We start from the raw sequence: 21,782 nt of genomic DNA, 5'->3' as shown, positions 1-21,782 counted from the left end.
TTGAACGGGGGCTTCCGGTTAGGACTTTTGTGGCTCTTTGAGTGTTTAAGGTTGCCGACTCCTGCTCTAGACCGGCCCCAAGTATCAGTACAGGGATGGAGGTCAGGCATATAAAATTTAAAAACAAATAAACAAACAAAAACAAATAACAAAAAAATAAAATAAAAATAAAATCACGATAGCGCTACCTTGAGGAAAGATAAATATATCGACCGGGGAGTTTTATTTCAAGAGCCGCAACCGTTTCTCTCCTTTCGCCGTTAAATGGCGAAATAATTTGGCTGCGAAATAAAACCTTCTTTTATCCAGGGATGAAGCTCCCCAAAGACAGCTACAAAACTGGGTACTCCCCTGGTAAAAAAAAAGAATAAGATGAAGCTCTTAGGCTGTCTTCATCATTTCGGACCAAATTTATTTATTTATTTAGCATATGGCTGGTCACACACAATGTTAAAACACTTCATTTTTACAGGTTAAAACAATTAGAAAAAGAGCAGTAAGAAAACTGCTTCGGACCAAAAGTTTGAGCCGTGCAAGCTTTCCTAAGCTTGGTTTCCGCAGGGAGAAAAACCCAGGCGATTCAAACGAAGACAAGCTACAGTTTTCTCTCTGCAAGGAATGCTTGCTCGGTGAGTGGGCAGAGGGGAGTGAAAAAAAGAGAGGGCGGGAATGAAGGAGAAATACCACGGGGATTTAATGTAGGTGGATCTCCAGAAGTCTCCCATCAGTTTGACCACCCATGTTCTGGCAAACGAGATAAAAAACAAGCGTGAAGCGTTCTCCCATCTGAAATAATACACTAGTTTTTATAGAACATAAACCGCCTACAAGATATAGAACAGGGATGGCTAACCTTTTCCAGTCTGAGGGCCCAAAGTGTGCATGCACAAACCCCCAAAATGCAATGTGTGTGTGGCCTCCACGCATGTGCCCACCCATGCATGTGTATGCACTCCCCATATGTGCCCCACCCACTCACGCAGGCATCCCTGCATGCCCCCTGCCCCGTGCATGCGTCCCCGTGCATGCGTGTGGCCCTGGGATGTGCCCCCCCCCCACATGCACAGCAGAGACCCGAAGACCAGCTGGCCGGAACCTGCTGAAACCCACATCAGAGGTGGGTTTCAGCAGGTTCTGACCAATTCTGGAGAACTGGTAGCGGAAGTTTTGAGCAATTCAGAGAACCGGTAGTAAAAATTCTGACTGGCCCCGCCCCATCTATTCTCTGCCTCCCGAGTCCCAGCTGATTGGGAGGAAATGGGGATTTTGCAGTAACCTTCCCCTGGATTGGGGATGGAATGGAGATTTTACAGTATCCTTCGTGGGATGGGAATGGAGATTTTGTGCAGTATCCTTCCCCTGCCACGCCCACCAAGCGCACCCACAGAACCGGTAGTAAACAATTTTGAAACCCACCAGTGGCACACATGTGCAGTGGACCTGAGCTGAAGCGACAGCTTGCGTGCCCACAGAGAGGTTCACCACCATTGAAATAGAACATATAGAGATTGGAATGTGCCTGCAGATGGAGACGTTCAACTTGTAATTAATCCAGGTGGGATCTTGACTTTAAGAAGCCCTGAGGTTGCCCATTCTCTCAACAAAAATGAGTTTGGAACCACCATGGAAGAATTGAACCCTGAGTAGATGAAATCCTAGGGAACCACCCTTGATGTTAGCCCAAAGGCCAAGGAACATGCCGAGGATCTTGATCTTCAAATCAGTCTAAGTGGGCTTCTCATTTAGGGACCACTTCATTGGGCCTTATCAAATGAGGTGCACAGAAGTGTGGACAGAAAGTCGACTGGATAGGCACAGCCATATGAGGCAAGCTCCGACTGGTTCGTTTTTTTTTTAATCTGCTAGTTTCATCTTTCCATTTGCAAGAAGGATTTTTATGTTGCAACGCAGCACTTGGTAAGTGTCTCATGTTCCTGCAGCAGACCAGGATGTGCTCCCGGTAACCAACATCCTTTTCTTTGTTCTTCCCTACTGGTTTCTTTCTTTCTTTCTTTTTTTTTTTAAAAAAACTTGACTGGCCCCTTTGGAGCACAATAGGAAAGAAACTCCATGTGGCGACTGTGGAGGAGAAGGTGTGGGTTGGGTTAGCATGGTAACAAGGTGTTAGAAATTCTGTTTATATATAGCACCACAGAGCAAAGAAAGAGTACAGTCACCATGTGCTTTACTGCTCAACTGTTTTACTGTAACCATCCCAGACAAATGGGTTGACAGAATAGCAGAGTCGGAAGGGACCTTGGAGTTCTTCTAATTTAGTTCAACCCCCTGCTCAAGCAGGAAACCCTACACCACTTCAGACAAATGGTTGTCCAATCTCTTCTTGAAAACCTCCAGTGATGGGGCACCCACAACTTCTGCAGGCAAGCTGTTCTATTGATTAATTGTTCTCACTGTCAGGAAATTTCTCCTTATTTCTAGATTGGTTCTTGTCTTGATTAGTTTCCATCCATTGGAAACTAATGAATGTTTCCTAAACTCAGCAACTTTGAGTGGACGTCAACTCTCAGAATTTTGGAAGTTGAAGTCCACGCATCTTAAAAGTTTCTGAGATTGAGAAACACGGCTCTACAGCATCTTGACACACGACACGTGGACACACAGAGAGGTGCTCCATAAGACAGACAAGTTGAAAAATGAACCATAAAATGGCTGTGAGAATACCTGCACTGAGCTGTATCTATCCTCGATGAAGTTTTGAAAATCCCACTGGCCTATATTTTAGCAGATTCTGGAGCTCAGCAATTGCACTCTTGTTAATGTATCTCTGTAGACTTGGTCTGTCGCGGCCCACTCCCACTCTGTTCCTACCCGATCTTCCTCACAGTTTAATTTGCCACTATAACACAGAGCTGACTTTTTAATGAAAATAGTACTTAATCCAATTTGCACAAAGTCTCCCCTTGAGTTATTTTGAGGCCTCGCTCAGCTGCATGTCTGCCTTGGAGCCATTTTCGATAACTCGGGCAATTGCCTTTCCTGATTTGCAAGTCAAATCTAAGTGCTATATTGGGAGAATCAGACGTCTGATCTCTTTGCTGCTTTCTGTTCCAGTTCACCTTTTTATATCCACATGAGTCAGTTTATAGCTTCATAGATACACAGGCATTACTCGTTTAGTAACCACAAAGGGGACTGGCTACTCAGATGTTAAACAAAGCAGTCACTAAATGACACCTCGACTGTGCTTACGATCTTACTCCAACTTTCCTTTGCTTTACAGACCTGGGAAAGTCATGTAAAGCTCAATGAGCCTTGGTGGCGCAGCAGACTAAAGTGCTGTTAAGTAGCACCAGCTGCCTGCAATTACTGCAAATTCAAATCTCACCAGGCTCAAGGTTGACTCAGCCTTCCATCCTTTCGAGGCAGGTAAAATGAGGACCTGGATTGTGGGGGCAATAAGGTGACTTTGTATATAAAAGAACACCGCTTAGGGGGCACCGAAAGCTCTACTAAGCAGGTATATACAAAAGTATGAAGGCTATTGCTTAATGCATTGTAAGCCAGCCTGAGTCTCCGGAGAAGGGCGGCATATAAATCGAACCAATAAATAAATAAATAAATAAATAAATAAATAGGACGATTGGTCATAAGACCATCACCATTATAACTGCAAACGGTTGCTGTATGAGGCAGTCACTAAGCAAGGACTATATACCTTGTTTTAAAAGTTTTTGTTTGTTTGTTTGATTTCTGTAGCTATCAACTCTGGGGGGAGGGGTTTCACAATTCAGAAACATAGATTACAATTAAAATTGTAAAAACATTTTAAAACAACAAAAATGGCAAAAACCACGAAAAATCTAAAAAAAAAAAAAAAGCATTAAAACTCAATTTTAATGAATTTCCTACCTTTCCCCTAAATTGAGTAGATGAAGCTTTTCTTGTATACAATCTAGTGATAAAACTGCATTGGGAACGGAGCAGCCTAGAAACGCTGTGCACACAAAAATCAATCGATCAATCCATAAAATCAGTTAGCTACCCATTGGAAAACCTCACCAAACCCCCCCTCCCCTTACATGATTATTAAGCCCACAATCTTTTATCTCTCTGTCCAGCAGCTTCTTTAATCTCTGGCTCAAATGGTTTTCTGAAGCCAGTTTAGAAAGCAAATTACACAGCTCTCCCCTCTTTAAAGGCTCAAGTGATGGGCCATAAATAGGATGCAATTCTTTTCAATCAATTTAACTGCTCCTCTTCCCAAGAGTAAAGATACTGGAGTAAGGGCACCTGTGCAAACAACATGCAAAATGGAAAAATACAGACAAGAACAAGGACGGTGGGCAGAGGAAATGACAGTCGAGGGGAACAGCGATGTATTATGCACATTATTGAGGGGAAAAAAATGTTATAGCAGTGCTTCGCTGGGGAATTCTGGGAGTTGAAGTCCACCCATCTTCGAGCTGCCAAGGTTGAAAAACACTGCTACAGGGTGAGAGAAAAACCAATATATTTTTTCCCTGTAACCTTGGAATAAATAATGATTCACTTTACATCCTTTGTTTAAAATATTTGTCTTCCAGTTTCACTGTCCCAAGCAGAGAGTTTTTCCACGTTTTTCAGCCAACACAAAAATTAATGTTTCTGCAAAAGGAGCGCAGATCAGAGGGAAAAAAAACCCCTGTATTTTATTGCCGACAATAGAATATTTGTATATATGAATTTCCTGAACAAATGATCGTTTGTACGTTCTACAAAGGCCAGAGGAATTGAAGAGAAATCTGACCGGCGAAGCAACATAGCATGATGCTTAGCAACAGATCAACAGAAAGAGCGACTTTCTAGAAGAGATATTTTATTTCACGGCATACAGCATGACGCTTTTTGTAAATTATTTTCCAAAGAAATACAAACATTTCCTGCCTGTCGAGAAAAGGAGTAAAATTTTAGTTCTAAACATGGCTCTTTCAGAAAACTATCTTGTGTCCGGACAGTGTATATAGACCTCATAAAGCAGTCATCATGTCAGAGTTATTTTGAAACAATCTATTTTTAATTTCTTACCAATACTTCATCATGTCTCTGGCTTGCTTGCTTTCTACTGCCAGGTAAGACTTTAAAATACTCCTCGGAGATGGCCTGCTTTCAGTGTTGAATGTTCTTGCTGTCTGCTCCATTATTTAGCATTTTTCCTGCGTATCGGAGATTGCTCTGAAAGTTCGTTTTAAGGGTTGGAGTAGCCAGTAAGATTTGACTTTTAGATGGAAGAGATTCAGGAGTGGGATTCAGCCGGTTCGGACCAGCGAACTGGTAGTTGCGACCCCGGCACTATGCCATCCTATTTAGCCGCATTTTTAAAGCCATGTGCATGCATGAAAGCCGTGCGCGAGAGCAAAGCACATGTGCAGAAGGCTGCATGCATGCATGGAAGGCGCACACTCACATTTTTGATGCTGGGCGAACCGGTTGTTAATTCATGTGCCACCCACCTCTGAAGAGGTGGCCTCTCAGAGCATGAGAAAACAAAAAAGTTAAGACAAGAGAGAGAACCAGTTGATATTTTTGCTGCTTTCTATTCCAGTTCAACTTTCCATATCTCCATGAATAGGTTAAGGGAACGTACGTGCCAGTCGTTCCCAACTCTAGGGGGCGGTGCTCATCTCCGTATCAAAGCTGAAGAGCCAGCGCTGTCCGAAGATGTCTCCGTGGTCATGTGGCCGGCATGACTATACACCAAAGGTGCATGGAACGCTGTTACTTCCCACCAAAGGTGGTCCCTATTTTTCTACTTGCATTTTTTACCTGCTTTTGAATTGCTAGGTTGGCAGAAGCTGGGACAAGGAACAGGAGCTCACCTTGTTACATGGCACTAGGGATTTGAACCACTGAACTGCCGACCTTTCGATCGACATGCTCAGCGTCTCAGCCACTGAGCCACCGCGTCCCATGAATAGTTTAGTATCTTCATAAATAGAAGTAGCCCTCAATTTACAACAACTGAGACCAGGGCAGTTGTTAAGTGAGCCGTACTTGATTTTACAACCCTTTTTGCCAAGCGAATCGCTGCAGATGTTAAGTGAATCACACAGCTGTTAAATGAATCCAACTGCCCTTGTTGATTTAGCTTGTTGGAAGCCAGCTGGGAAAGTTGCAAATGGCACTCACATGACCCCAGCATCCTGCAACAGTCATAAATACATGCCAATGGCATCATCAGTGATAGAAGAGGTTTGCAGAAAGGAGGAAGAGAAGAATAAGGAGGAGGAGGAGGAGGAGGAGATGGAGGAGAAGGACTACTGTGGAGTCCTTGATGCTTGGTGGTTTTTTTGCAGATGTTCATGACCCAACTAGATAACATCATCAGTGCTAGAAGGAAGTAGGGTTTGCTCTCATTTTACATACTAATGGTTTGCTCTGTCAGTGTTGGTGGGAGTAGACTTGGTGCTTCCTTGATTGGGCTGTTATTTGCGTCTCGGTAGTTGGCCTAGTGTTAATCTTGGCATTAATCTCATCTCAACTGGGTGTTGATTGCTGGTGAGGAGGTGTTCAGGTCACACAAATGCACTGATAAAGACATTTTCCAGTGAGAGTTCTTGCCTGTGGGTTGGTGCATACATTTACTAAGTAGCATTCTACATTTAGAGGCAACGTGTCCTTCAAAATTATGGCTAGGAGGCACCTGGTTGACCTTCAGGGAAATTAAAATATTAGATTCTGGTCACAAAACAGCTTCCCTTCTTAAATTCCTTTTTCTTAACAGAGGATGTTTTTGTTGATAAGCGTGCTATAATTAGCTTAAGGGTACGCAATGCTAGCACCAGGAATATTATTCAAATATATTGCGCTCGGTCGCTGCTGAAACATGAATTATTAAACAGAAGGCTATTTGGTCTTCTCATTTTTTCCCCCCCAACATTGTATGCAGCAGACAATTTCTCCTGCCTTGCAGATTTAAAGTTTGCCGTTGAGGATTTTAAGAATGAAGAGATGGAATAGATTTCTTTCTCTGGATAAGTTGGCATTAACAATGCTTGTTTTCTCTTGCAGGCTTAAGTTGTTCCCACCTGCTAGTACAGTGATGGCGAACCTTTTCGGCACTGAGTAGCCAAACCTGAAGGCGTGTGCACATGTGCACGCCGGCCAGCTGATCTTTGGGTTTCTGGCATGTGCAAGCGTGCCAGCCAACTGGTCTTTGTGTGCACTGGAACACCGGAAACATGAAGACCAGCTGCCTGGCACGCACGTGCCTGTTTTTTGGTTGGTTTCAGCCATTTTGTGGACCATTTTCAGGGCATTTTCAGGCTGGGTTTTGGCCGTTTTTGGCAGTTTTCCAGCACTCCGGTTCCTGTGAAAACCAGCTGGCTGGTGTGCATGTGCACCGGAAACAAGAAGGGCAGCTGGCGATGGCACACATGCCCACAGAGAGGGCTCTGAGTCTGTGGTGAAATCCAAATCTTTTTACTACCGGTTGTGTGGGCCTGGCTTGGTGAGCGTGGCAGGGGAAGGATACTGCAAAATCCCCATTCCGTCCCCACTCCTGTGAGAAGGATATTACAAAATCTCCATTCCCACCCCACTCTCGGACCAGCCAGAGGTGGTATTTGCTGGTTCTCTGAACCACTCAAAATTTCCGCTACCGGTTCTCTGAACTGCTCAAAATTTCCGCTACCGGTTCTCCAGAACCTGTCAGAACCTGCTGGATTTCAACCCTGCTTTGAGTGCCACCTCTGGCATGCGTGCCATAGGTTCACCATCACGATGCTAGTAAATAGGTATAGTATATATGGGTGGTCCATGAATATTTCAAAGCACAGAACATAACGTCTTGTTCAGAGAACCTTTATGTGAAAGGAGGCTATGAGCCTTTTGGAGGATCAGAGCACAGAACTTGGAAAGCAAGTTTTGAACTTTTTGAAGAAAGAAGTGGGCTGTTATTATGTGGGGGAAGCAAGCTTACAGTCCACTTAGAAATTCTTTGGTGTAATTTAGCAGCTTATTTAGACAGTCTTGGGTGATTCTATAAAGCTCAAATGCTGACATGGGGTTAATCAAATCATTGTCGCTTAAGCCAGGGTGAGGAAAACACCAGGAAGGGGGTGAAAAAGATTAATAGGTGTCCTCTTGAAATTTTTTGGAAGCACTTTTAAAAAGTTACAGTACATGCAGGGTTATATTGCTTCGTCTTGTTGAGCTTTCAGGGTAAACAGACAGGCAACGCGAATAGATGAGCTAAATCACGTTTTTTGTAAGTTTACGTGAACAGTCTGAAAGTTTAAAAAACAACTTTCCACTGCCCTTTTTAACTGCTTGATCCATTCGGGTGGGTCCTTTCTCAGTTTCTTCCTCTAACCATTAAGCAGTTGTGGGTTCCTGCCCCTCTTCTGTAGCTGTTTCCTAGACAGCATCTCTTCTCTCTTCAAGGTCACCCACACATTCCATTACAGTTTAGAGACAGTTGGCATCAGAATATCATTGATCTCCTTTACTATGCCCAGATAAAAGTGATTGCCCTGGGTTCTATTTAGCAATTGTCCATGGGGAACAGAGGATAGTTGTCTAACCCTTTAGATGTCCAGCATAAACTAATTTGGGGGCTAATTTTAAAACAAAAGCAGATTACAGATTAACAGAGTTGGAAGGGACCTTGTAGGTCATCTAGTCCAACCCCCCGTCCAAGCAGGAGACCATACACCATTTTTGACAAATGGCAGTCCAGCCTCTTCTTGAAAGCCTCCAGTGATGAAGCTCCCACAACTTCTGAAGGCGACTTCTATCCCATCAATTGATTAGGTTTTAGGTTTTATTTGATTTATATACCGCCCTACTCCCGAAGGACTCAGGGTAGTGAACAGCCACAAGATAAAACACATAAATACAAAATTTAAAAGCAAAATAAAACCGAATTAAACAATTTGACCCAAGACAGATTTAAAACACCCCAATAATTAAGAACAGATTTAAAATTTACATTTTAAAAGGGAAAAAGGGAAAGTTAGGCCAGGCCAGCCTGATGGAATAAAAAGGTCTTGAGAGCGCAGCGGGAGGTGCGCAGATCCGGGATCCTCTGTATTTCCGGGGGGAGCTCATTCCAGACAGTAGGTGCCCCCACAGAGAAGGGTCTCCCCCTGGGGGCCGCCAGTCGACATTGTTTGGCTGATGGCACCCGGAGGAGCCCCTCTCTATGAGAGTGTGCCGGCCAGTGGGAGGCTACTGGTGGCAGCAGGCGGTCCCGTAGATAACCAGGTCCTAAGCCATGGAGCGCTCTAAAGGTGGTAACCAAAACCTTGAAGCGCACACGGAAGACCACCGGGAGCCAGTGCAGCTCGTGCAGGAGAGGTGTTACACGGAAACGCCATGTCGCTCCCATAATCACCCGCACGGCTTCACTCTGCGCCAGTTGGAGCCTCCGGGTGCTCCTCAAGGGGAGCCCCATGTAGAGAGTGTTACAGTAGTCCAGGCGGGAAGTGATGAGGGCATGAGTGACCGTGCATAAGGAGTCCCGATCCAGAAAGGGACTGTTTGTTTGTTGATTGATTTGTTGTTCTTTGATTGATTGTTCTCACTTCAGAAAATTCCTCCTTATTTCCAGGTTGAATCTCTCCTTGATCAGTTTCCATCCATTATTCCTTGTCTGGCCATCAGGTGTTTTGGAAAACAGCTTGACCCCCTCCTCTCTGTGGCAGCCCCTCAAATATTGGAAGACTGCTATTGTGTCTCCCCTGGTCCTTCTCTTCACTAGACTAGCCAGGCCCAGTTCCTGTAACCGTTCTTCCAAGTATTTATACATGTTTTTGCCTACTCCTTTTGGGTTTTAACTTGGTATCTTCAGCACACGAAAATAACTGAACATGCTTCCACATGTTACAGATCAAACTGAACATATGTAATAAGTTCAGCTTTTCCTCTCTGGACACACATCCACTGGAGACTTTTGGGAGGCATCCCACATGGGGGGCCACCAAAGGCCAGCATCCCCTGTGCTTTCAACATGAGCAAGGGAGTTTCCCCTTGCCAGAGCTGCCTTTCCAGGCTCTAGCTGCTGTGTCCGATGAGAATTCTGCTCCAATGCTCTGTCTGCAAACGTGCCAAGTTGAAAAGCCTGTTCCGTTCTTGGCATGCATAAGAGGAAAGACTTAAAATTAACAGTAGCGCCTTCCTGCCTATCAGCCAGGTGGCGGAAACTGAGATGAGAATATTCCATCCTTCTGGCAGTTTTGCTGAAGATCTTGGGGGGTTCGTTTCTCTGTTTTGCCAACAAATTTAGTAGGAAAACTCAACCGGGTTACAAGGCCTTCGACTTATGACCACAAATGGGACTGGAACTTCCATTGCTAAATGGGATGATAGTTAAGTGACTCATGCTTGATTTCACGACCTTTTTTTGATATGGACATTACGGGAATTCAACTTTTCCGATTGACTTTGTTTGTCGGAAGCAAGCCGTGAAGATTGCAGATGGTGATCACATCACCCAGAGACTTAGTAACCATCATAAATATATCTTCTTCTTCCTCCTAGCATATTCCTGCAGGTGCGGGGCCCACTTTTTGGATCATTGAATGCCACTTTGCACTGCGTCAGCTGCGTCTCCGTGGCACAGGCCCGTGGCTTGCATATCTTTGTCGATGGCATCTTGCCATCTCTGTTTTGGATGCCCACAAGGTCGCCGGCCATTGACTTTTAATTGGTAGGCAGTCTTGGCCACGGTGGAAGGTGCTGCTGTCTGGATGTGTCCATATCAGCAGAGTCAGCCTTCTCTCATCTTTTCTATAATTTAAGACACCGTCTTAAATACATGCTGCTTGTTTGTTGTTTGAATTTTGATCAAGCGACCATGGAAACACTGTGACAGTCACAACCATAAGGACTGGTCCTGTCACTTATTTCAGCGCTGTCATAACTTTGAACAGTTGTTAAATGAATGGCCCTTAGTCAGGGATATCAAGCTCTTTTTTACTCAAGAGTTCAGATTAGTTCTCTTCCTGGTGTTGAAAGAAGCGTCGGTCTTTTTATGAGTGCAACTCCTCGAACTTTGAAAGTTGACAGCACACAAAGCTCAAGTTAAAAACCAGGAATAAGCAGACAGGATGCAATTGGATAAGAGGTCTTCTACGTTCCATGAAAAGACGATTCCCGCATTGTAAAAGCCATCCAAGAAGCCAGATTTTGGAGGATTTCTAGCTTCCTGTCTGGAAAAGTTGGAGGATCATGAGCATTGCATCAACGGGATGTAGAGATCTACCTTAGAGGTAGAATAATTGAAGAAGATGATGATGAGTGAACAAGAGTTGCAAACAGGAGATGGCATTGGAAAGTCCCTGTCAATTGTAAGAGAAGAACCTCTTCTGCAGCTTTTCATAGGCAGTCCCAAATGTTTGAATATCGGTCTGTTTTTCTTTTCTTTTTTTCCCCTCTCCTCTTTATTCCTCTCTCATTTTTCTTAATTTCCAACCATTCATACCATCTACACCACACTTTGTAATATTCTGTTTCCTCTTTCTCCTCGAGTTCTTTTGTTAATTTGTCCAACTCTGCGCATTTTAAAATTTTCCTAATTAAATCTTCTGATGGTGGATTTTCCTTCTTCCAATTTTGCGCGCAGACTATGCGGGCTGCTGTCCATATATGTAGTATCAAATAATATATTATTTGATCGATCTGTTTTTCATTCTGGTCCTTGAAGTCAAAGAGCATAAGCCCGAGGTCAGACTTTTGGCACCTCGTCCAGTAGATGGCAAACATACCCAGATTGCAAATATTATCTGCAAACAGGAAAACTGGGTTAATTACACCATTTCCACTGATTCCCCCACCCCTCCTTTCCTTGCTGTAAAGCTGAAGCCAAGGTGGACTATGCTATCTAAGATTCAGAGAGGTTATTTTTGGGGGGGGGGAAATCCAGTTTTTCTTCACAGGTGCAACATGAATTTTTAACAAGTAACAGTAACAGAGTTGGAAGGGACCTTGGAGGTCATTTAGTCCAACCCCCTGCCCACGCAGGAGACCTGTACTAGGGATTCGAACCGCCGAACTGCCAACCTTTCTGATCGGCAAGCTCAGTGTCTTAGCCACTGAGCCACCTAGGCAAGGCTTTGTCTTTCATGAATTAAATTCAGGTATCAGTCTTGCAAACTCGCAAAGGGGAGATATTAAACAGCGAAAAATTCAGACCATCGAAAGGGAAACCAGGAAATAATAGATAATTTTTTTTCTTTTTTTAAAAAAAAAGGCTGCTTTAAAAATTTGCAGGACCCAGGCAAAAATTCGAGTTTGACATTTCTGGAGCCTTTCCCCTCAACCTGGAGGAAGTTGCTTTTACCTTCACAGAAAGGCAAAAATAAAAATAATAAATAAAATCTCCACAGGAATGAGAAAACAGCCTGAAATCTGAAATAATTTTTGGTAAAATAGAGGCCTTCACTTTCGCAAAAACCAACCTTCCCACGTTTTTTTTCTAAATTAATTTTTTTTTCCAAACACACATTAAATTAATTTTAAATGGATTAAAATTAATTAAATTAATTTTAAATGGATTAAAATTAATTAATTTTTTAATTTTAAAAAAAATTAAAAGCTATGTTAGATGAAAGAAGACCTAATGGCTGAAGGAATAAAAATATCACTAGATAAAATAACGGATTTATAACGAGCCCCCTATTTCAAATTCATTATTTCAGCTATTATTTATTTCTAGGGCTCCCCAAGATGAGGGGGGAAAAAAGCTCCGCCCCCTCGGAGGCGGGGAAAACCTGAGGTAACGCCCCTTCCCTCGAATCCCGTGACCTCCTCGTTCCCGCCGTTTGCCTCCGGTGAAGCCACGCCCCTCGCCCTCCCTCGGAGCGACGTCAACCGCCCGAAGGCGACTTTCAAAACGGACCAATCGCGGCGCGGGAAGGGCGAAAAACAACAGTCGCTGCGGCCAATGACGAGAGGGAAGCTCAACGTCCCTCCGGTACGCCCTCGCTGATTGGCCGCCGAGGCTCCCGTCCCCCCAAGATGGCGGCGCCCAGCAGAAGGGAGGACAGCGCTCGAAGCGGAGGCGTCTGAGGCGCTTGAAGGGGCGGTGGTCGCTTGCGCCCCTCGCGGCGGGCAAGGAGGCAGCCCCCACCCCACCCCTGTTTGGCGAAGCGGGGACGAGGCTGCGGCCTTCCGCGCTCCACGACGTGAGGGGGACGCCCCCCCTCGGGGGGGAGGGGGTTCCCGCGCGCCCTCCCCTCCCCCACCCAGACCCCCCCTCCTCAGGATTTTAGGGACTCCCTTCTTGCTCCCCTCCCTCGAAGGACCCCCCCCCGTTTTTTTTCCTGACCCAGGGCATGAGCTGCAAAACACCCCCCTCCCCCTCTTTGAAAGGGGTCCCTGAACTGAATTAAAAGGCTGAAAGCAAGAAAGACAAATATTCCAAATATATTTTCGGCAAGGAAGACCCCCCTCTCGAGGGGGGCAAGAAGAGGGAGGAAAAAGCATCCCCCCACCCTGATTTGGTGTGTGGGGGGGTCTTGCCCAGGCTTCCATGGATGGGGCTTAGTGTTTTGCAAGCCCCCCCATCCCTCCCCACTGTCTCAATTTGGGGCGAGGACTGGTGACTCTTTGGGGGAGAGGAATCGTCCAATTGTCCACCCGAGTGAGGCTTACCCACCTCCCAAATTCGGACTGGCCGGCCTGCTTGCCCCTTGATGCCCAGCGAGTAAAGACTTTTGCAGGACTTGGTTGCCAAAGCATTTTAAAAGTACAAAATTAGGGAGCCAAACGCACACGCGCCTCTCCTTTCAGCTGCCTTTACGAAGCCGCTGTGAAGTTGGCGGTTCTTGGCCTTGATCGATTCTTTGAGAGCCCCGTGATGGATCTAGTGTTCCTGGTGATCAACGGCATGGGGATGGTGTTGGATCTGCTGGTAATCCTGCTGGACATCAACTTCTTCCTCGTTTCCAGCTTCCTCTCCGTCTTGATCTGGCTCCTCGCCTTCATTTACAACCTGCCGAATGCCACGGTGGCCTGTCTGGGCCAGTTCTGGAACGGGATCCTGGTCGTCGTGTTATGCATCGCGGAGGCCTTGTACTACTTGACTCTGGGCTCCGTGCACGCTGTCCTCAACTTGTTGAGGGGACTCTGCTCCAGCATGGAGAGTTTGAAAGTCCTGGGCCATCTGTTCACCCACCTGGGCTTGAGAAGCAAAGAAATTGTGCACCGAGGCTTCTGGAACCTGATTGGCTCTGGTCAGACGCTTCTGAGACAGATGTGCGAAGTCTGTGCCATAGCTATGAGCCTTGTGGCTTACTTCATCAACAGCATAATCAACATTTGCCTCATTGGGACTCAGAACCTTTTTGGTGTGGGGCTGGCCCTCTGGGACACTATAGTTGGCCCCTTTCTGAGGATCACAGACCTCCTGGTTGCCTTTCTCGCTCACCTCTCCAGCAGTGCCATTGCTACAGCCATTCTCCTGTGGACTCCCTGCCAGCTGGCCGTTGATCTCCTGGCCTCAGTGAGCAAGCTGTTGATCAATGTCTTCTTTGTCAACCTGTATGGCATGGTGTTGCTCTCTGCGATTCTTATCACCAGCATCTTCATCCTGAACCCTCAGCTGACTTGGACCCTGGCAAACCAAGTGGCCGGCTATTTGAACACGATGCCTTCCTACCATCGCTTGCTCAGGGACATGCAACGCCTTTATCACATCGTGCTCTTGTCCCTGGAGATGCTGTTGAGCTCCCAGACGTGGCGTAGGTTGGCAGACTGGGGTCTTGAGGTGCTCAGTTGGAACAGGAACATCTGGGCAGGTAACCAGCAGGCAGAACGAGAACCTCCGCTGGCGCTTGAAGCTCCGCAAGAAAGGGCAGGGGGAGCTGCTGTGGGACAGAGAGTGGCTCTAGAAGAACCGTATCCACGAAGACAAGGACCAACGGGGACCCAACGTCCCCGCCAAAGAGGCAGCAGGGACCAGACCAGAATGGACAATGATCTGGGAACAGCCACACAACAGCCTCAGGGGGAAGGACCAAGTGTCTCCCAGACCAAAACTGCAAAAAAAGAGCAACTGAATGCTTTGGAAGAAGACAACGACCCGTGGCGGCTTCTTAAAGAACAAGAAGAACGGAAGAAATGTGTCATTTGCCAGGATCAAACCAAGACAGTCCTCTTACTGCCCTGCCGGCACCTTTGCCTGTGCCAAGAATGCACTGAGATCTTATTGCAGCAGGCCATTTATCAACGGAACTGCCCGCTGTGCAGACAAATGATCTTGCAGACTCTCAATGTCTACCTGTGAGCTCCAGAGGAAGCAGCTTGATCTCCTTCCCACATGCTTTTTGCCAAAGCACAAGAGGTCCCTGGTCTATGGACCTCTGTAACAGCTGGTAAAGGCTCTCGGTGTCAACACTGAGTAACCCCCCCCCCCCACTTTTTACAAAATATTTCCAGGGACACTAGTTGCAATTAGCGGAACCTGAAAAATGCTATGAATTGTTTCTTTGCACTTCTGTTTTTATGGTTTGTTGCTTTCATAAGGGAAAAAGAAAACACCCCAATTGCTGATCACAGCTAATAGTTGGGAAACTTCCTGTTGTGAGAGGTGGGTGGTGAAATCATGCACCATATTCCGATGTGAGGCTAAAAGAGTCTTAACGGCTGTTTTTCATCCAGGGTACAAAAAGCACACGTGCTGGATTCCCGATATGTTGGGTTTTCTTTCTATCAGTTGGTGTTTGGAACAAAGACATCTATAGGATGAACAGGTCAGAAAATATGAATAAGATAATTCTGCTTCTATTATTGGAGTCAGAATGTCTCCTGCCACTCTTTTTATTTTTTAAAGTTCATTGTAACTTCACCTTTGGATAATTTTATTGATCTCTGTAGAACATTGCCTGACTCATGTAATACACTTATTATTAAGTTCTGCTTCTAGAGAAGTCTATACTTCCAAACCTTAATCTTGAGCAAGAGTTTGGTGTCTACCCACCGAAGGGGATGTTAACCTTGTGTGCATTTATCACAGCCACGCATTGTAAAGTTTCACAAGGCACAACTAACGCCTTAGATTCTAGCTCTTACTGACCATCTCGATGTCCAGTTTTATGCCATTAATCCAAATATTATTTCCAAGACTGTGTGTATGTTTGTCCAGATTCCTGAGAAAATAAGCTGTACATCGAATGTGTAACTGTAAGAGCACATAGATGCTTAGTTGATTAGCTTATTACACTTAAGGAAGATCGTATTCCATCCACCGGCATGCAATTTCCACAGGTTATCTATGCAAAATAGTACATTCCAGCTCTATTGCACAACTCTTAATTCCCTTCTTCCCTCCTCTTTTGAGGATAATTTCGGGGAACCTAATAGTACCAACTACAGTCTGCTAGCTAGCAAATGGAAGCAGCAGTGGAAGGTAAAAGTGAAACTGATGGGTTGGGCCAGTGAAAAGGCATTTTACAATTCCTAGTCTGGACTGGTTTTAGAACATGGTGAAGCAAGTTCTAGATGTCAGAATTTAATTCTGGAAAGCAGAATTGCTGGGGATTCTAAGGAGACATTGTAGATCAGGGGGTGTCCAACCTTGTTGATTGAGGAATTCTGGCTGTCCACAGGTCTTCAAGCTACCAAGGTCAGATGCCCCTTTTTGCAGATCCTGTAAGTGTAATTCTAAGGAAAGAAGGCAGTTGTGATTACAATGGTTTGCTTGGGTGAAGAGAGATCATTGTTTTCAGAGGCAGTCATTAAAAATCCACAGGACTGCTTGGAAGGCCACCCCAAGTGTGCCAATTGTCGGGCGATTAAGTGCACCATCTAGTAGAATCAGTTGTTTTCTTTAATGTTTGAATCGGGAAAAAAAAATATTCAGGCTGAAATCCCGAAGATCTTTGTTCTGGGTTTTTTTTTTTTTTTTTCTTTTTTTGGAACGGCTGAATTATTGATAGCTGTTCCGCCTCTGAATGGAGCCTGGTTAAAACCGCAGCTCGAAGTGGCTGGATCCCAGCTATGCAAATGGGCCGAATTGCAGCAGCCTTCGCAGAGTAGGGGTTTGAGAACGTGGCACTTTTTTCCTTGGAATCCAACCCTGCTGATTTTAAGAAGCGTCTCTTTTTCCAGGAAGGTTTTGCTGAGAAGGCTGAGACTCCCTGCGGAAAAGTTGGATGTCGCTAACACAGGCTGGGAGGGCGGGGGTGGGGGCGGGGGCTCAGTGTCCGTCTTGAGTAATGCATATCAGAGCTCCCCTTTTGAGATGTTGCTTGACATATCTTTGGAGATTGTGCAATTCAAGTCCAAAGCCTTCAGGGCACTAACTTGCCTTTGCACAAAGCAGATTTTTTCCAGCATTAAAAACAACAACCACACCACAGAGTTCCTATCCTGCTAGATTCGGATGCTGAATTCGGCTGTAAACATTCTCAACAGCAGGTTTTGAAGGGCTATCAGGTGTTCCGTCCAAATTCAAGGAAGAAATCTCTCTCTGTTGAGAAGATTTACCATCAATTTGCAAGAGGAACATTGTATAAAGTACAATTTGCTGCGGTCTGTGTCTCTCTGGTTGCAGGTGGATGAGGATCGCAGCCCAGGCCTTTGCTGTCCTTTGGCCAATCTTGGCAACATTTTTCCACCTACCTGAACCATTTGTTCTCTTCAAAACAAAAGGGGGAGCTATTTTTATTCATGGATGCAACCTGGTTTTATTTTTCATCTGCATCTGCAGCCAGGGAGACATGAAAACCCCAGCCATCGTCTACGCTTGTTTTTAATTTCGTTTTACTTGAAAGTCTTCCGTTGTTTTGTTTTCTCTAATCTGATTTTAAACCTTAGAATTAAATTGGCAAAGCGGCGCTTAACTTGTAGCAGAGAACTAAACAGAGTTCCTTTCATTTTGGGAGGGAAAGCTGCAGGATTCTCGGGAGCTGGAGGGGGTAAAACGAGGGAATTGACCGATTGCTAAACTTGAGTGCCTTAATGCTGGCAGTGCTGAAGGCCTGTGCTTGTGGTGCCTGCAAAGGAGGATCTGTTCAGGTCAGAGAAGAAAAATCCAATGTGAATCGCAGGAGGCTGGATCCAGAGACATAACATCATAAATAAATAGGCTGTAAAGCTTCCAGATTCAAAGGGGGATCTGCTTTTTTTTATATAACACTCGTGCTTTTTGTAAATGCTTCCTATAAATTAAAGACAGAGGCTCTAAATAGACTATCATCATCCAGGAGTCAAGTAGAGGTGACGGTTTAAAGCAGGAGCCTCCAAACTTGGGAACTTTTAAGAACTTTGGACTTCAGCTCCCAGAATTCCCCAGCCAGACGTGCTGGTCTGGGAGTTGGAAGTCCACAAATCTTTAAAATTGCCACGTTTGGAGACCTCTGCTTGAAAGGCTTTTAGTGCCCCACCTGGGACAGCCCAAAGATTTAGGTTCATCTTCTCTAAAAGTTGCTACGCTTGGGAGGGTGTGCTAAAGCAGGGAGTCTCCAACCTTGGCAACTTTCAGACTTGTGGACTTCAACTCCCAGAATTCAACTCTGGGAGTTGAAGTTCACAAGTCTTTAAAGTTGCCAAGGTTGGCCTGTGCTAAACCATCCTCCCGAACTTACTTGGGTTCCGGGTTGAAGATAATACCTTGTTGTTTAATCCAGTCCTTTTTACCTGCAGACTAGGAAGAGAGTTCTCTGTTGTTGTTTTTTTTTAAATGTTTGAAGATTTAAGGCTTTGCACGTCCTGATCTGTACTTGAGGATTTAAGAGAAGTTAGAATAAAATATATTCTTCCTTGCCTGTTCCACCTGTTTCTGAAGAATGTCCGTCTGGTTTTATTCAACCTGTGAATGTTTAATCATGTGCAGGTAGTTCCACAGTGCAGAGACCATTGAGGGAAAGTTGGGGGAAGAGGAAAAGATAAAGCGTAGTTTTAACAGCGGAAGTGCCTGCTCTGCTTGTAAAGAGGTTGCCGCTTGCTCCTGATCTGTGCCTTGTCCAAACTGCTACCCATTCCGAACCCCTTCCTGTGCGTTGTTGTAACAGTTCTCGCAATCCGACTGCCACTTGGTTGCTTGGGTTGAACTTCGCATTATGTAAACAACTTGACCAATTAAAAAACAAAACAAAAAAAAGCTTTTTTTCAGAAAATATATTCTGCTACTCTTTTTATTTCTTAATTATTATTTTTTTCAAGAGACCAACACTCTCTGGGTCCTTTTTAATTTCTTTAACACGTGGGAAGTTCTTTATGCTTTCTGGGTTTCCAAAAGGTTGCAGAAAGAACATGGCTTGGAAAATGTGTGGGAATCATAACTAGGTTGAAAGATCAGCCTTGGGCAAATCACTTGGGAACTTCTGGCATGCTTCTAAGCTATGATTTGTTGAGCAAATCCCAAATACTGGGTTCCTATAATATGCCATGAATCATTGCTTATCAAACACAGCTAGGGAAGGCAAATCTAAAGTACATTAAGGCAGCTTTAGTTCAATTATTTGGTAATTTGATCATATCAAAGGAAATTCATTTTCTGTAGCTATTGGGGGTTGTCATGTCAGTTTCAGCATCTGAATGAAGCTTTGAGGTTGGTCCCCCATTCCTGGATTTAATCCCTAATCGTGATGGCGAACCTATGGCACACGTGCCAGAGGTGTTACGCAGAGCCCACTCTGTTGGCATGCGCGCTGTCACCTCAGGTCAGATCTCCATGGCGTTTCTTGAGCTTCTGTTTCCCTGCAAACGATGAAACAGAAGCTCACGAAAGAAAACGATCTTACCTCTTGCCGTGCTGCCGGTATTGGGATGCCCCGCTTCCTGCTAGCCAGCTGGTCTTTGGGTCTCTGCTGTGCATGGGCACATGTCCGCATGCGTGTTGGTGCGTGCACGTGTTCGTGTGAGCACGCACACCTTTCCATTTGGGCATGCGCACGTGCAGTTTGGGCACTCAGTGTCTAAAAGGTTTGCCATCACTGCCCTAGTCTGTTACCTGAAAGGGAAGATCCTTTTTCTGTATTTTGGGTGCTCCTTTGAGTTAAATTCCAATAATTGCTTTTAGAAGGGGAAATCCCTTTTGACGCACAGCTAAATCCAGCCAGACCAGATCCTAATGGTTGGGGTGGCCCCTGCAAGTCTCTGCAAAATTCGCCCGAGATGGCAAGAACAAACTCAAGTGAGTCACTGGAATTCTCCACCAGACAAAGCTGAGTGGGATTGAAAGATAAGTGTGTGAGGAGTAGGGGGTGGAAAATGCTGGTGAACTAACTAAAAACACACACTCAACTGGTGGAAACATTTGTGAGTTGCAATCTCGGTCTCTTCAGTTATAATGGAGCTTATCCTCCATCACCCGCCTGAATTGAGAAAACTTGGAAGAGGAAGCTTGTAAATCATTTGCTGAAGCGGGTTGTGTATTCTTTCCCAGTTCCTTCCCTCTAATCTGATGATACCAACTTTTGGGAAAAAATAAAGGGAGTTTTCCTGTTTTTTTGTGACCTCTCCGCTGTTTTCTAAGCATCTTTATTTTCCATGAGAAACGCCATGTTCAGCCATCAAAACGGAATGTGACCAGCAAAATTATTATGCGCCTATCTGACTCGTTTCATCTTAAATGGAAGAACCTGAACCGGACATCAGAAGCATTTTTGAGACAAAAAATGTCTCAAAAAACAAAAAAAAAACCCTATCTGTTGAGGTAATCAACACAGCATCCAAGATAACCCTAATTTATAGTGGTGGTAGAACAGTGTGTCCCTTCGAAACTTGCCTCCTCCGTGCCCTCGCTGATATTCCATAAAGAGCCATGTGGTTGGCTCTTAATGACCTCCTGAACTGCTCGGTGGAAATTTCCTGAGGATGATTACAAGACCACAGCAAAACAGATCCAGCTTATCGTCAACGGAATCACCCGCTCTCTGCCAGAGAAAACACAGGTCTGTTGAGAGCACCCTTGGCAAGAGATCAAGACTGCCTTGGGGCACGGTTGGAAACTAACCGAGGAGAGAACCAACCTAGAACTCAGAAAAAATTTCCTGACACTTAGTACAATTAAATCGGGTAATGACTTTCCTCCAGAAGTTGTGGATGCTCTCCAACACTGCAGGTTTTTAAGAAGAGATTGGACAACCATTTATCTGGAATGATGTAGGGCCAGTGATGGCTAACCCATTCTGGACCGAGTGCCCAAAGCACGTGTGTGCGAATGCGCTTGCCTGCACCCGAACTCCCAAAATGCAATGTGCGTGTGGTCCCCTGCATATGCCCCGCCCTGTACATACATGTATGCCTCCCCGCACATGCCCTGTCCCCACGCATGCGTGGCAGAGACCCGATGACCAGCTGGCCGGCGTGAAGTGCGCAGGCATATGCAGCAAAGCTGAACTGGGGCGACAGCTTGCATTCCCACAGAGGGCGCTGCGTGCCACCTGTGGCCACCCGTGCCATAGGTTCACCATCACGGATGTAGATTGTTCTGCTTGAGCAAGATGCTGGACTAGAACTCCCAAGATCCCTTCCAACTGTTACTTTACTGTTTCCTAAGCCTCCCTGTTGGGGCTACTCAAGGAATATAATTCTCCGCCTCTGACTGAAGAAAGCTTTGCATGATAAGTGATTGTTCCTTCTTGCCTCTTAAGGCCACTTGGCCTCTGAAATATCAGTCGTAAAAACTAAGAAATCCAGCACTTCCCAAATACATTCGTCACTCTGCTGTAGTCACTTGTTGCACCACATTCATTGCACAAACCACAATTGGTGGTTCCATGCCTTCATTCTTCCATTCCCTAAAGGTACAACTAGTCCTTGACTTGCCACCGTTTGCTTAGCGATCATTCAGTGTTATAACAGACTCTCCAAAAGCCACTTACGACCCGATTCCA

The 21,782-nt window shown here is 45.2% G+C and overlaps 1 protein-coding gene across 1 annotated transcript; it reads left to right on the top strand.

Moving 5' to 3' along the window:
- The first annotated feature begins 13,486 nt into the window (after positions 1-13,486).
- Positions 13,487-17,104, top strand: RNF26 (ring finger protein 26). The gene has a single exon (XM_070952354.1). It carries the CDS (start codon positions 13,799-13,801, stop codon positions 15,224-15,226), a length of 1,428 nt encoding a protein of 475 aa, XP_070808455.1. The 5' UTR covers positions 13,487-13,798; the 3' UTR covers positions 15,227-17,104.
- The last annotated feature ends 4,678 nt before the right edge of the window (positions 17,105-21,782 follow it).

The sequence above is a fragment of the Pituophis catenifer genome, unplaced genomic scaffold (genome assembly GCF_029215685.1).
Source record: "Pituophis catenifer annectens isolate HBS135680 unplaced genomic scaffold, rPitCat1.0.hap2 SCAF_12, whole genome shotgun sequence".
Taxonomy (NCBI): Eukaryota; Metazoa; Chordata; class Lepidosauria; order Squamata; family Colubridae; genus Pituophis; species Pituophis catenifer.
The sequence above is the reverse complement of the archived record's forward strand: the minus strand, read 5'-3'. Positions and strand labels throughout refer to the sequence as shown.